The sequence below is a fragment of the Osmerus eperlanus genome, chromosome 18, assembly GCF_963692335.1.
Source record: "Osmerus eperlanus chromosome 18, fOsmEpe2.1, whole genome shotgun sequence".
NCBI lineage: Eukaryota > Metazoa > Chordata > Actinopteri > Osmeriformes > Osmeridae > Osmerus > Osmerus eperlanus.
The window spans coordinates 6,340,497-6,354,995 of NC_085035.1; the positions used below are offsets into that span (position 1 = coordinate 6,340,497).

The window sequence follows — 14,499 nt, forward strand, 5'->3', positions numbered from 1 at the left end:
AAATCTATCATTAGCATATTTGACCGTCTGTGGCTTGAGGATTCTATACCACACGCACCCGTTCTCCACACTCACCAAGAATAGGCACTGTGGTCCTGGGAGCAGAGAATTCAGTATTCGGCGCACCTTTCCAAGCACATAGGCTATCCTATTATTCATTGTCCGTCCAGATCTTTTTCTAATGTGCGTCCATCTCCAAATATATTTTACGGCACCAGTGACTATACCTTTTGTGCATAACTCCTTTGCAATTAGAAAAGTACAGGCTAGTTAATGTCATGCTTACACAAAAATAAGTGATCTTATTGGTGGCATCTCTCGTCGTAATAATTATGTATTTTAGTTGAAGGCATGTAGTGGCAAAAGCGTGCAACCCCGAAAGGGGTGGAGCATAAATGTCCACAGAGATCTTCTATTTTTTGTGCTCCTCACTCCAGCTTTCAGTCTATCACGTCCTTGCTAGTCGAGTGGCACCTTGTCAATCGCTAGCTAACCATCGAAAGCCGTCATGCAACTGAATGCTAATCAGTTTTACAGTATACATATTACGCACCGTTTTTGATGCGTAGCCTAAGAATAGCCTACATCTTAATTTTTTTGTGTAAACGTTGAACTTTGAAAAGTGGCCAAACAGTTGGCTATTCTCCTCATCAGCATCCGTATCTTCACTATTGCTGCAGGTATTGCATAGCAATTGGAGAAAGAAACTGCAGTTTACAACTTTCCTTTCATTGACGTCCTTGGTTTGCTCTGGAGTTGCGCTTGGATTGTTGGTTCATTGGAATCTTGGAAGTTTGACGTTTGAAGTTTGAAGAGCTGAACGAGGATGAAGTCAAAACAGAACGCACGGTGGAAATTACAGTAATCTGGAAGACATTGATTCGGACACCAGCGAATGAATTATACCCACCTTTTTTCTTCGCTTTTCTCTGCTACTTTATATATCATTGCAGATTATTGTTGAGTCGCATGCATACCCTGTGAGTTGAAAAGTGCAAGCGGAAAATAATCAGATAATAATTGTACAGGTTACAGCTAAAATAGCCTCCTATTCCAGTGTATTGATCTCGTGTCTGTTCTCGACTGGACTACATTACCCCTGTGATTGAGACTATCCACGGTATATTCGCTTTTTTCTGTGCGTGGTCAGAAAAGAAGCGCATTGATTGAGTTGCGGTAGATATGGAGGAACAAGCCCGGATAATGCAGGCACTCAGCGGCGTGACACTAGCTGGTCATCCGGTACAAGGAGGCATGGGACTACCGCCGCCTCACGGACACGAGGGTACCGATGGGGATGGAAGAAAGCAAGACATTGGGGACATTCTTCATCAAATTATGACAATTACTGACCAAAGTCTGGATGAAGCGCAAGCAAAGTTGGTCTCTTTTAATCATAGATTAATTGGCCAGATAGAGATTTCAAAAACATAAACGATTAGGCTAGTTATTTTTTTTAAATTAATGAGTCATTAATGGAAATGCTTTATTGTCATGGTATGATAACCTGGTGATGTTCAATAATTATTACATTAAATTGATCATGCAATTGGTTAAAGTGTTCCGCCTCAATTGCACCATTGTAACTGATCTGATGAAATTTAAAACTTAAAAAAGCAATATGTATTGACTTGTGTTGTGTTAGAATAGGGCAAACCATAATTCCCGCCTAAAAAATACAAAGTAAAACAATTGAATTGCTGAGGGTCTCCAATTATTCAACAAGAAATGGTATAACTATTGTTACTAACTAAGATTTTTTTTATTGTCCTTATTGACATAGGAAACATGGATTGAACTGTCACAGAATGAAACCAGCGCTCTTCAGCGTTCTCTGCGAAATCAAAGAGAAAACGGGTGAGTCAAAAAAGCAATATTTTATAGTTTGTTGTCAAGTCATTGAATTGAGCGGCAACTGCATCGTTTATTTCAACGAGATTTTCTCTAGGTTAGCCCATCATCTACCGCAATGTTTGCGCTCCCATTTATATTTTTATGTACAGTTGTCTAGGCTATACAACGTACAGATGTGGTAACCAACAACACACATTTCTATCCACACAATTCGTCGGTGAGTCGGGGGGAGCCGAACACAGCATGCACTCGACTAGCGGGCGACCAGTGTGCCTCAACACCTATCTCTCTTTTGACTCGAGCTAACTGATGATCCGTGTCCGAGCAGTAGACATGCACGCAGAATAGGATTCTACTATCATACGAAGATAACATCGAGACTGCTATGGTGGAATTCATGTTAATGTAAAAACAACAACAAAAAAACACACAAATCATTGACCACTAAACATGTTTTAAACCATTAGTGATTAGGCTACGCGACAAAAGCATTGCGCCTCATTAAGAGCAAACTGCATAGGCTGCAGTAGGCTATGTCATTGAGCATATACCATTTGAGTTAATACAGGCTGTATATGTTCATATAGGCCCAGTAGCCTATAGATGAATTATTTAGGAGTAATATAACCAGTGTTTACTTATTTGAATCGATGATTTGAGAAAAGAAAAAGAGGAAACACATAGACCACAGTTGAAGAGCAGTTTGACCATACCTGAATGAGATATACGCTATAGGGTCACCATTAAAAGGAGACGATGGGGTTTCAGAAAACATGACACTGAGGCATCAGTGATAAACTGGTGACCAACAAGTTAAAACATTAGCAGGGCATAGAGAAATGTGGTTATGAAGTGACTGGTGGAACGCCATAACTTTAAATGAAGAGACAACTAACATTATGAGAGAGACAGAGAGAGACAGACAGTCAACTAAAAGAGACATTTGTAATTTTATACAGGATACATTTGTAGCAATTTTTTGAGGATTGTTGAGTTACTGAACTTGTACAGAGTGCGGACATGGAATTATGCTGAAATCTTCTCAACTCATGCATACACACACACACAAACACACACACACACACAAACACACACACACATTATCCATTAATATTAAAAAAAAAACATGCTCATAATTTTTTGCTAACTAATTCCCATAAATCATAACTAATTCCTTTCATTTCTGTGTATTACTAATTCAATTGGTTGAATCAGAGTTTTACAAAGTCCCATGTAGCAAATGATTGAAGTTATTGTTCACTCGCGTAAGCCTAGTCTTGTTGACAATATTGCCTTATTATATTCCACTTAGACAAAGCATTAGTAAACCATTTTTTCAAGTGGTGTTTGGCAGCTTGAAGTCAAAGACGATTATATGCTTTGTACAGTATCCCAGTACGGTTACAGTCTTGTCATCATATTGCCTACTGTAGAGTCTGGAGACTCCTGTCATAGTTTTTATTGCACGTTTATTTTCTTGTATTCCTTTTATTTGTTCTGAATCACATTTAGTGCAGGACATGCACAAGTTCTGCTTTTTAGGGGTTTCAGGAGGGCTTGGATTGTTAACTCTGATTAGTCGTTATTTTTTTAAGCCCACTAGTACTGGCTGGTTACTCATCATGGAGGAAGGCATTGGTGAATACTATAAATCTGTTGATATGGAAAATATCCGTGATCGGAATACTCCCATAGTCCGTGAAATGCTGTCTTGTGTGTTAAAGGGGTGCCATAGGCAGAAGAAGCTGGTTGGTGTAATATAAAATTCACCTACACATGACTAGACATTCTTTAAGATTTTTTTTATAGATTCATCCTGAATATTCACATATGTAGTTCATACTAGTGTGCAAACATCACTTGTGTTTGTGATGTATGGAATATAATAAGCAGTATATAAAAAAAACTGTCAGTATGCAATGTGCTTGGTAGTAAACTATACTTTTATGAGAAATGTTAACAAATTGATCAACTGTAATTGTAATCTTAAAATGGGGGGTCTTTCTAGTTTGAGGAGATACATTTAGTGGGAAGTGTGTGCTTGGTAACCATGTAAACCAATGTAAGAAAGTTTATTGGGACTGCAACAGGAGAAAAACAGAAGAGGCATTTATGTGTGACGCTGTGTGTGTGTGTTTGTGTGTGTGTGTGTGTGTAAGCCTGTGTGTGTGTGGTGTGTAAGGTTGTGTGTGTCTGTGTGCCCATGACTCGTATGAGGAAGATTCGTCTGAAAAACATTTAGCAGATGTTGTTTTACCTGTTAGTCACACAAATAGGTTATTGTTAAATTTACAGTGGACCCTAAGTGTCTATTTTCCAAGTTCAAACACTTTCTAAGTGTTCTAACTCATTTTATCGTATTTTTATATACGGTTCCTTTACCGTACCATTTCAAATGAGAAGCAATTTGACAAAACAGTGTTTTTGTTCCTATAAAATGGGCTTCACTTTCTTGGGAGGCAGAGGTAGAACTGGGTGTACTTTAATTCCATTGTGATTTTCTGGTTTAATGACAAGACAGTAATTTCTCTTTTGGGAGAAACAACTTTTGAAATCAGAGTATTTCAGATTTCTTCATGAACTCTATACACAATAGTATGTTACTATTAATGTTAATGTTTTATTATTAATGGATAGAGGTTTAAATATATGTTCTGTTAAGTTCCCTGATACCTTTCTTGACTCGCCTAGAAGGGAAAAGAGGGAAACATTTGGTTGGAGGAGGGAAGAGGATTGAGGTGATTCCCTGAATGCTTTAGAACAAAATCTGGGCAGTTTTATACAATTACAAGCCTAGGGCATATTTGCCGTTGTCCTAGATACTTTCACTTTGATGTGCTAATTACAGTGGTGTTGCTGAAGTAGAACCGGTCTTCTCCAGTCAATGCAGCAAGAGGTTAATATTTTGAGCAAAGAAATATGTCCAGAATCTGATATCATGAAGCACATAGAATAAGCTTTTAGTCTTCACCGTAGTTCTATTTTTGGGAAAGGCGAAGTTAAGTAGACCATAGCTCTCCTGGCACACACCACAGGTACAGTATGCAGTATAACTGCTGTATTGTTTCCTCAATCCACAGGCTCAAATGATGTGTTTGCATTCTACCAAATACATATTCATAATGGTATTCTGTATAGAGTACATTCACGCTTGGCTGAATCAATTGTGAGCTTAGATTGTAATAAAGCGAAGTGAGGGCAATTGAAATCATTAACTTGATTTACCAGCCAACTCAGATTCAGGAGGTAAGCATTTCTTAAGCCTGTGGGGGACATTCCCTCTCAGGGCAATCAAATAGAGAGCTAATGAGATGAATAAATCTGTCTGCATGTTCATTAGATAAAGTGTGTGCAACCTCCACCAAAATAATAATAATAATAATATGCTGATAATAATAACTAGAGTACTACTGCTACTACTACTTACAGTTATATCTATATTCATAATATCAAGAATAATAGTCTAGGGGAGAAGATTAGTCACATATTTTCATCTCTTGTACAATACAACTATTTTAACATAGTATATTTCTGCAGTTTCTGTATACAATAATTATTTTGGAGTAATCGAGTTCAAAATGTCAGTCTGGTACTGCATGTTTCATGGTTTCAACTGTCAAAACCTTGCAGTTCGGTGTCAGTCATAGTCACTTAATGTGAGTGGTGTCAAATGCAACAGGAGGAAGACTTGTAGAGAGAGCTGCTTGTATAACTGCTCTAGCCATATAGCTACACACACCTTTGTGTGCATACTGTATGAGGGCAGATACCACAAACCATTACAGATGCAATATCTGGATGACATTTCTGAGAAATGACAAGACATTTAGGATTTGTTAAACTACTCTACTATACTCCTTAAGTCAGTCACTGGTTCTTAACAACAAGTACTGTACCACACTGGTGAGCTTCCACCTATTTTGCGTCTCTTTGACAAATGTTAAGATGGACATTATGAACCAGTGGTTTGGAAAATTGACTAGAGTGTGAACATTATCGGGTGAAATCCCTGATATGATTTTTGATGCTCCTAAAGGCATGTTATGAGCTGTGGTTTTCCTGGTTCATATTGGCTTGTTGGGTCTATGTGTTTATTAGTTATAGCAGTACACAGGGTTTTCACTGTGCTTTCAGTGTGGACTTGTTTATTTCTGTTGCAAATGATTACTGGTACTAAAAACTATGCTGGTTTCTAAATTATTTATTAGTCTGGTTCAGCCCTCTTTCTTTTGGCTTACTCAAATATTCACCAGTAAGGCTAGGAAAAGTTACAGAAAAAAGTATAATTTAGTGTTGATGATCAAATACCTCGCCTCCCCTCATCCCTGGTGTATGGAACGGGTGGGATTTCTGCGGTATAGGTGAAAACCCATCCCATGATTGTTTCTTTCACACATATAAGATATGGTAATGAGCCTCTATGGCAACTAGCATGGCAATTAGCATCCTGCAACTATTTTTTAGCAGGTTAATTGCAGAAATGTTCCCTACTGCACGTCTGGCTTGTTAATTAGGCTTGACAGGGATGGTAAAATTGCGATCTGGGGGTGGTGATGGCGTCTAGGAGTGACTGTCCATCAAGTGAAAGAACAATTGATTAGTGGGACACGGTTGCCAGAACGCTGAAGAAATGATATGTTCCCTGAGATAATGCACCAGCCCAAGGCCAACCATGTTGTTGTTGTTGTAAGTTGCGAACTGCTGCTAACTACCACATCATCACATATTTCACTTCTGGCTTTCTTGACTGACTGAACCAATAGTGTTTTTTTTTTAAAGACAGGATGCAGATGGTGCATCTTCTCACTGAGGTGAAGATTTTGTCAGTAGATCAGTGCTGTCAAGTTTCCAGAAATCAGACTAGTTTTAAACCCTTGTCAAACCCCTCCAATGAATCTTCTGAATCCTAGCTCCATAACCCTGACCGTCAGCACATGACAATGTGTTGGTCAACTTTGAGTTTGCTGGTGTTGTTGACTGAACGCCCTGTGTACTGCCCCATTGTTCAACCCCAGATGCTTTTAAGACATGTCCCTGGCGCAGAAGTGAGATGAGAACCAATAATGCTCCATCACCGTCACAGCCTCTTAAAGCATGGGGGCACGGAGGCCTGATGTATTTCCTCAGCGGAGGGCTTGTAGCACACTGGCCCCAGTAAAAAAAGACCCAGCTGATGAATTCAACGTTGCCTCTGATGCCTCCATGCCCCTCCCCTCCTCCAGGTTAACCAAATTGTGCTCAAGTATTGCAGCATTAAATTTTCATTTCCGCAAAGTAAATGTTCCGCCTGGCGTTGGCGCCGCTTTCAATATTTTACATCCCCCCCTCCCACGACACGTGTATATGAAATAAGTGCCGTTTGTGATGCGTTGTCATCCATAATTTTGTCACCGGGGATAAAAGCTTTCGAGTGCACCCACCCGCCACCGGCCTAAGCCCATATATTTTATGGAAGGGGGGGGGAAATATGACATTAGCAAGGCTGTTGAACTTTTCTCGAATCTGCAATGTGCACGCGGGGCCATTTCCCCCTTTTATGATGGATTAAGGAATTATTTGATATTCGTCCCTATCTCCCGTCTTCCTAACAAATACATACATAACTCATTCTTTCCTCACTCAGCATATTACATCCATTTGTATCCAGATATCCTGGTTTCATACCATTTATTTGTGTTATGTGTAGGCCTCGGTCTTGCAGATTCATTCAAATGAAATGGAATAACGATTGGCTCTGTTTTCAGACACAGACACCGTCTCTGCTTTATTGATGGCTAAACTGTTTGTCGAAGGACACACCAGTTTGCTTTTGTTTACTTAATATCGGATTGACTATTCTATGATGTGTGAAGGGTGCTTCAATTTGAGGGCAAATGCCAAGTTACAAGTTAATTGTTGAATGTCATAGAGTGAGATGAGAATATTGCTACAAAAGCAGATCCAATAACAACAGTACTGTGCAAGACAGTCCTATTTATAGGCTACTTTTATCATACTATGTCTTTAGTTCTCATTTAAGAGCCTAGCAATTCTTTTGATGAGAATAGATACATTTGAGCTCAGACATTCCCTTTTAAGCATTGACGTTCAAACGTGCACTGCATCTAGTATTACTGTGAAAGTGGAATATTTAGCTTACTTGTATTACTGTGAAAGAACAGACAACTGTTCTTTCACAGTCTGTTCTTTCACAGATACCATTTTGACTGAAGTGTTGCAATGATGATGAAATGTGTTTTCGTACAATGTTGTGGAAAGATCATTTTGTTAGTGCATTTGTCTGTGTCAAGTTGCAATAGCTCAACAGCAAATAAGAAAATTGCTCAAGTCTAAAGAATGGAGATTTTTATTGTTTTGAATACTCAAAATCCACAAGATTCAAAATCCAAATAGTTTTGCAAATAGAGGTAGAGATAGTTTACCAAATGCAGCTGTATTTATCTATTTACATGTATTTGTTGGTGTTGAAAACAACGTGATAACGTCATACAGTAACCACAGTTATAGTGACCTTAAATACTACTTCAAAGCGAAAGCCTTATTTTGCAGCATACATGATTCTGATATCAGGTCTGAACAGAAAGAGAATATCATAACACATACAGATTCTGTTCATACATAATTGCATTTATAATGTGTTGCCTGAGTTGTCTTAAAACGGAATTACATTTCAAATAAACATGTTTAAGAGTTGCTTAAAACGTAATTACATAATTCTATCTCGTTCAGCGCTAATTGCTCAACATGAATATTTAAACATTTCATTATGTATTTGTAGATATATAAATAAATGTTGTTTGTTTCCAGTATGAAGTCACTTAATTTTAGTGGAGGCTTGGATATGTAAAAAACAAAGTGGCTGGTCCCAAAGACGCTCAACTCTTCCAAAGACCATGAATTATTTTCACAATAAGACAGAGCTGGAATGCCTTCCTTTATCACTTACAGCAGCTTCATCCCTGCATGATCTTTGTACAAGATGCCACTGCATTTCCCTTCTAAGTTGGAGGGAGAAATCAGAAGAAAAAAACAGCTGCATGAAACTTTTATCAGTGTTTTATGCCGCTTTAATAAGACAAATAATTCTCATTGGAGGCCCGGGTTGAGGATTTGGTATATTTAATTCATTATAACCACCGTGCTCTTAGAGTGCAGGCCTTGGTACACTTCACTTTGCTGTCTGCCAAAAGGGGAGCGTAAAAACTTAAAAGGGCCATGTAAAAGCTGTCCAAAGCTGATCCAAAGCCCTATGTGAAAGAGGAGCTGCTGCAGGGGCTTTTTCAAAAAACTGCTGGAGGGGATTATTTTATTTGAAGATGTTTATGGAATGCTATTTATGCATTCCCCTGCAAGCACAGCCCAAACAGTTTGCATTAGTGGGCACTGAGCAAGAGCATTCTTTTCCTGTATCTAACTTCTTGTGATTGGGAGGGTTCCCATGGGTTATCAACCTCATATTCAAAACTTTAGTGTTTCATTCCCGACACCACCCCTCCTTTGCCAAATCCGTGATGTTTTTATTCTGCACAGCAATGAAAAGATGTGCTCACACATCATCGAAGAATCCTAGGTTCTGGATAGTGTCATTTTAACGCTCCTGTTATCTTCAAACATCTTTTACCCCTGGGGTCACTTTGACCCCAGCAATATAAACCTGAATATAAACCAATATAAAAGACTGTCCTGTACACATTCTTTATAACATTGCCTGTTATGGTGACCTCAGTATCATCCAAAACAACTAAAAAAACTAATGTGTGTAAAATGTTGATATTTCTTTATTGTTATATTCAGCTAAAACAACGTGGGGTAAAAAAATTTGACACTTGGTACTGGCATCTTATGTTATAACACAATACGCATTCCAAAAGCATATTGTTTTTGTATGCTTTCGGATTGTTGCCTGTATAGAAGGTTTGGTTGACAACAACTCAGGGAGAAATTGAACTTGACTTTGAGAGAATGCTGTGGTGTCATGTTTTAAATTACACACACCATTTCTCCCTTTCCTAGCAGGTATGAGTGGAGACAGTGAAGGCATCTTAGGAGAACTCTCTGGCTCTCGGATAACTACTATCTGTCGTAATGATTGATATATTCACACCATGCTGGAAGCACATTGTGTTTTTCAGACTTTCAGACGAGAATTTTCTTTAAAGTTGGGGACAAAATGTGTTTGTAAGTCAGGTAATAGTTTTGTAGCAAACAGTTTACGCTATGCTTCATCGTTCGTTTAAGTAACTTTTCCCCTTTCTATTTTCAAACAGGTTTGAACTAGTTTCAATAGTTGTCTGTATTTCTGAAACTCATGCAAACGAATTTAGGACTCATTTAGAAGAAGATTTCTGTGGTTTAATGTAGAGTTTACGATTTTTTGTCACAAAGAACAAAGAAGATAAACATGTAATGAATTACTGCCATTCTGTCTTAATTCCAATGCCGTGAAATTATTCTTGTGTATGTGTGGGAAGCCTGCGCTTGGAGAGCCCACAGCTCAAAGAACACTTGGTGCAATCAGTGAGGATTTTCACACCCCGCTTCTTCTTTTCTAATCTCTGTGTAGCCATTTTATGTTCATCACCCTTTTTTTACGACCGTCACATAAAGGTGTTAAATCTAACTACTCTAAATCTGTGAAAATGTGATTACGGCCAAAATAGGATGTTGTGTAAAATATATCCAGGAAAGTGGAAAAATACAGAGCATTCTCTTCTCGGATAGGAATACTTTATAGACCAAAAACAACAACAGAAAACAGTTTTGTTTCTGCCTCATGTTTTGGCTGGGCTGTGAAAAGGGATATGTTGGAAAGTTAGTGGACTGCCATAAAGGGAAGCTTACACTTACAGACTCTGTGCAGCGCTTCTAAACTGGGGTTGTAAAGAATCTTGCTCCTCAGAACATAATTGCTGTCTAAGATTGTTTGTCTTTGTTGCACACTTCTGTCATGACAGAAGAGAAAACAGTGAACAGTTGTCAGTTGGTGGACAGTGTAGGCTAGCTAGCGCCTCATGCTGGAGCCAAATGCACTCTTTGACATGATGTAAAAACATTAGCTATAGTCTACTGTAGCAGTGATAGACAGTTGGATGCACGCACACACACATACACACACATACAAAGACACACACAGGCATATCCCACATGTCTCCCATAAGACAAGTTAACTTTGAAGTGTAGATGACTGTAGATGTATGTTGACGCAATTAAAGAGACAGAGACAAAGTAACAAAACAGGAAGGCCTCAGTGCATCAGGGGAAGTGGAGGGAGGGATTTTGAAAGGGCCCCGGTGTTAAAAACTGGAAAAGGGTTGGAGGGGTTTGTGGGGTTGGGGTGTGTGTGTGTGTGTGTGGAGGGGGTACCCGTCTGTTAGTCTCTCCCACCCACTGGGTCTAGTCAGAGTTGTGCACTCTCCCTGACGCGCCCAGTCAGTGGCAATACATCACTGTCAGGGGCCTAACAGAGCTAGCCCCCCACGCTAACTCCCTGAGCTCCTGCCTATCTGGGTTAGTTATCCCTACATCGAAGAGAGCCCTGGACACATGGTTACTGCTACAGTGGGGAGGAATGAGTCTTTTTACAGCTCCTAGCCACATTGTGTAAAGGTACGGTCGTTTAGTGTGCTGCCGTGCAGCAAGAAGGTCCTGAGTTCAATCCCCGAAGGGGGGCCTGTCGGTGCTTAGGTGGGATATCTCCCGGGTCTTTCTTTGGGTAGTTTGTATGTTCTCGGCTGGATCCCATGGGTTCCCTCCGTAAAAGAACCCACCCATAAAAACATGATCACTCTCCTGCTCATGTCTCTGGCCAGAAGTTGGGTCGAGCACTTGGACTTGGGTCCCTGGGTGCCGTGGATGTGCCTGCCCACTGCTCCCGGCCGCCGTGGGAGGAAGGCACGATAGGTGGGAAAGCCTGCAGAGATGGATTTCTGTGGACAGACTGGCATGTGCGTGGGAGTATCTACACACTTGTGTGTGTGTGACCACATTGTGAGATTGAGAAAGGATTGTTCTTCTTCTTTAGGTGTTTGGGGTTTGCTCTCTATTTGGCTAGCATGTACGTCATGTTTGAGCTTACTGTAGGTTGTTGATATGGATCATGTCTACGGAGTGTCATTATATAGTAGTAGTTAATATTTCAGTGTATCAGGTCTAGACACACACATGTTGCCAGTGGTAGATATGTGAGACTCAAAAATGTATTTATTTTCAAGTCTAAATTGATCTCCATTGCTATGTGAATGCATCTTAGTTCCTCTGGCAAAATACTGTACTGTGATGAAAGGGAGAGATAGAGAGAAATAGAGAGAGTGGGAGGGAGAGAGAAAGAATGAGAAGAGAGAAGAGAGAAAGAGTGGGGGCGCAGACCTGCGAAAGCAATTACATCTTAATGGGGTCATTTAGAAGGCAATTGGCAGGGTTTAATGGAGAGGAGAGGTGAGAGTGAAGGGAAATTTGGACCCTGGAAGTGTTTTAGATTAAAAAACTAGCAAGTGTAGCATTGTGGGTTCAGTATGTGATGAAAGAACTGGAAAGTGTTCATCTTCAGATTCAAGAAAAAGCATACATTTTGGATACGGTACACAAGCGTGTCATAGGCCTAAATCACATACATGCACACATACAAACACATACGCACACACACCTTTACAAACACAATAATGTTGTACTGTGACCGAGGATACTTTTTAAGATTGTAAAGAGAGAACCATTTGGACATATAGCCTGCTAGCCTCTCTCACTCCTGTCACGGTGTATCATTAAAGGAGGGTGGGAGGTAGAAAAGTCAGGGTTTCTTTCCTGTCACAAGGTTGGACGGAAAGACAGAGAGAAAGGGAGACAGAAACAATGAGAGAGAGAGAGAGAGAGAGAGAGAGAGAGAGAAAGAGAGAGAGAGAGAGAGCAGGATGAAGTACAAAAAAATCAATGGTGCAATCTTCTTCCCTTGCCTCTGTGCACGGTAATTGAAATGGAAAATCAAATGAACGGCGAGCAGATAATTGTTTTATCAATATTCCCTTGCCCGCCCTACAAGGGTCAGCACGCCATGATCACGAGGCGGGGATATGACGAGGACAAAATGTGAAATTGAACAGCAAGGCTCTAATAAATCAGACCTGACAACTGAGAGTGACCAGCATGTAGCAACAGAGGACAGCCCCGACGGTTGGGCCCTCACATTTCAAACGGAGGCTCTTTCCTACGGAGATGTTTTTCTCCACACGGCAGTGTGAGCGGGCGTGTCTGTGTGAGCGGACGGGATTGCTTCCGAGTGAGGGCCTCCGTTTGTGTGACGCAGGGATGCTTTTTGGGGACAAGAAGGTTTCGCTAAGATTGTGTGGGAATCGAAATATTTTGGTGTATAATCATGCTAGTAAATACTAGCAGTAAATAAACAGCAGTTCTGTGTGTATACGCGAAGGCATTCCAGCAATGTCTGATCCAATCAAAAAACAAAAGAAAAACGTTGATCTGGTCTAATGGCTATAATCAAACCTATCATGATCCCTAAACCGCGTACACATACATAGCATACACCACCCAATCTCTAAGCAACACACTGTGCCTCAGTCACCTATATCCACCCCATCTCCCTCCCTGCCTCGGAGATCCTGATTCCTGTTAAGCGATAGGAAAAGGATTAGCTGTCCATATCAGCAGCGAAAACATACCCCCGGTCTAATTCCTCACTAGGTTGTTGCACACGTTGACTGACAGTTTTACAGATTCGGTTCCCTCCACTTCTTTGAAGGCCCAACATGCCGGAACAGGGAAGGGATGATGTGTAATCGGTGAGGTTTTCGCCCATACGTTTCGCGTTCCCACGGTGTGAATTGCGGAGACAGCGAGTGAATAGGACTCGGACTAGGACTAAGACTAGGCCTAGCTAACACTTAGCACTACTACTTAGGTACTGTTGTCTGTGGTTTTGCTGAAAGGGGCAAAAAGAAAGAAAGGATATCTCTTGTTTTTGAAGGGGGCGGGGCGGCTGGGTGCGGTGGGTTCATTTAAAAAGTTGGTGATCTAGTCTTTGCAGATGATCATAAGGATGAAAAAGGCTCATTTGAGATTTTGTGACAGAATGATAAATTAGTATGTAAAGAATCTCAAAAGAATTTAAACTTAAAAAATGTGCACGCCAACGGGTACAGTGTTAAGTTTTGCACACATACACAAATGCACATGCACATACACACACACACACACACACACATATGCACCCACACACACATACATTACGTACGTACACACTGACAATCAAGCCTCTCTTTGTCTTTCAAGCCCACTGTGATTTAGGGCTCCTGAATTGTCACGTTCATGAAAATGTATTAAGATCATTAAAGGGGGTCATGTAGAAACCACTCTGATGATTGATGACCACAGGGGCACCAGGAGGTGGACGGCTTTGATTTGGGTTGGGCAGAGTGGCACTAAATCTTCTTGAAGTGTGTCTGTTTGTTTTCTCATGCTGATTCACGCACAATCAGAGCGACAAGTCTAATTGCAAACCCAGTGCAAAACCCAGGGCCTCCCCCATCCCACCCCACACCACCCCTTCGCCGAGCATTCCCTGTAAATCAAAAAATTAAATAAATAACGAAAACACTTCCCTTTTTTTTTTTTGACCTTTTCCGAATGATGGATAAG

At 40.4% G+C, this 14,499-nt stretch overlaps 1 protein-coding gene across 6 annotated transcripts in view; it reads left to right on the forward strand.

Moving 5' to 3' along the window:
* Positions 1-452: 452 nt before the first annotated feature.
* Positions 453-14,499, forward strand: part of LOC134038442 (pre-B-cell leukemia transcription factor 3) — a 45,702-nt gene continuing 31,655 nt past the window's right edge. For all 6 annotated transcript variants that reach the window (XM_062483796.1, XM_062483798.1, XM_062483800.1 and 3 more), the window contains exons 1-2: positions 453-1,379; positions 1,784-1,857. In XM_062483796.1, coding sequence (XP_062339780.1) covers positions 1,183-1,379; positions 1,784-1,857 — 271 coding nt within the window. In that variant the 5' untranslated portion in view covers positions 453-1,182. The remainder of the gene's footprint in view (positions 1,380-1,783; positions 1,858-14,499) is intronic.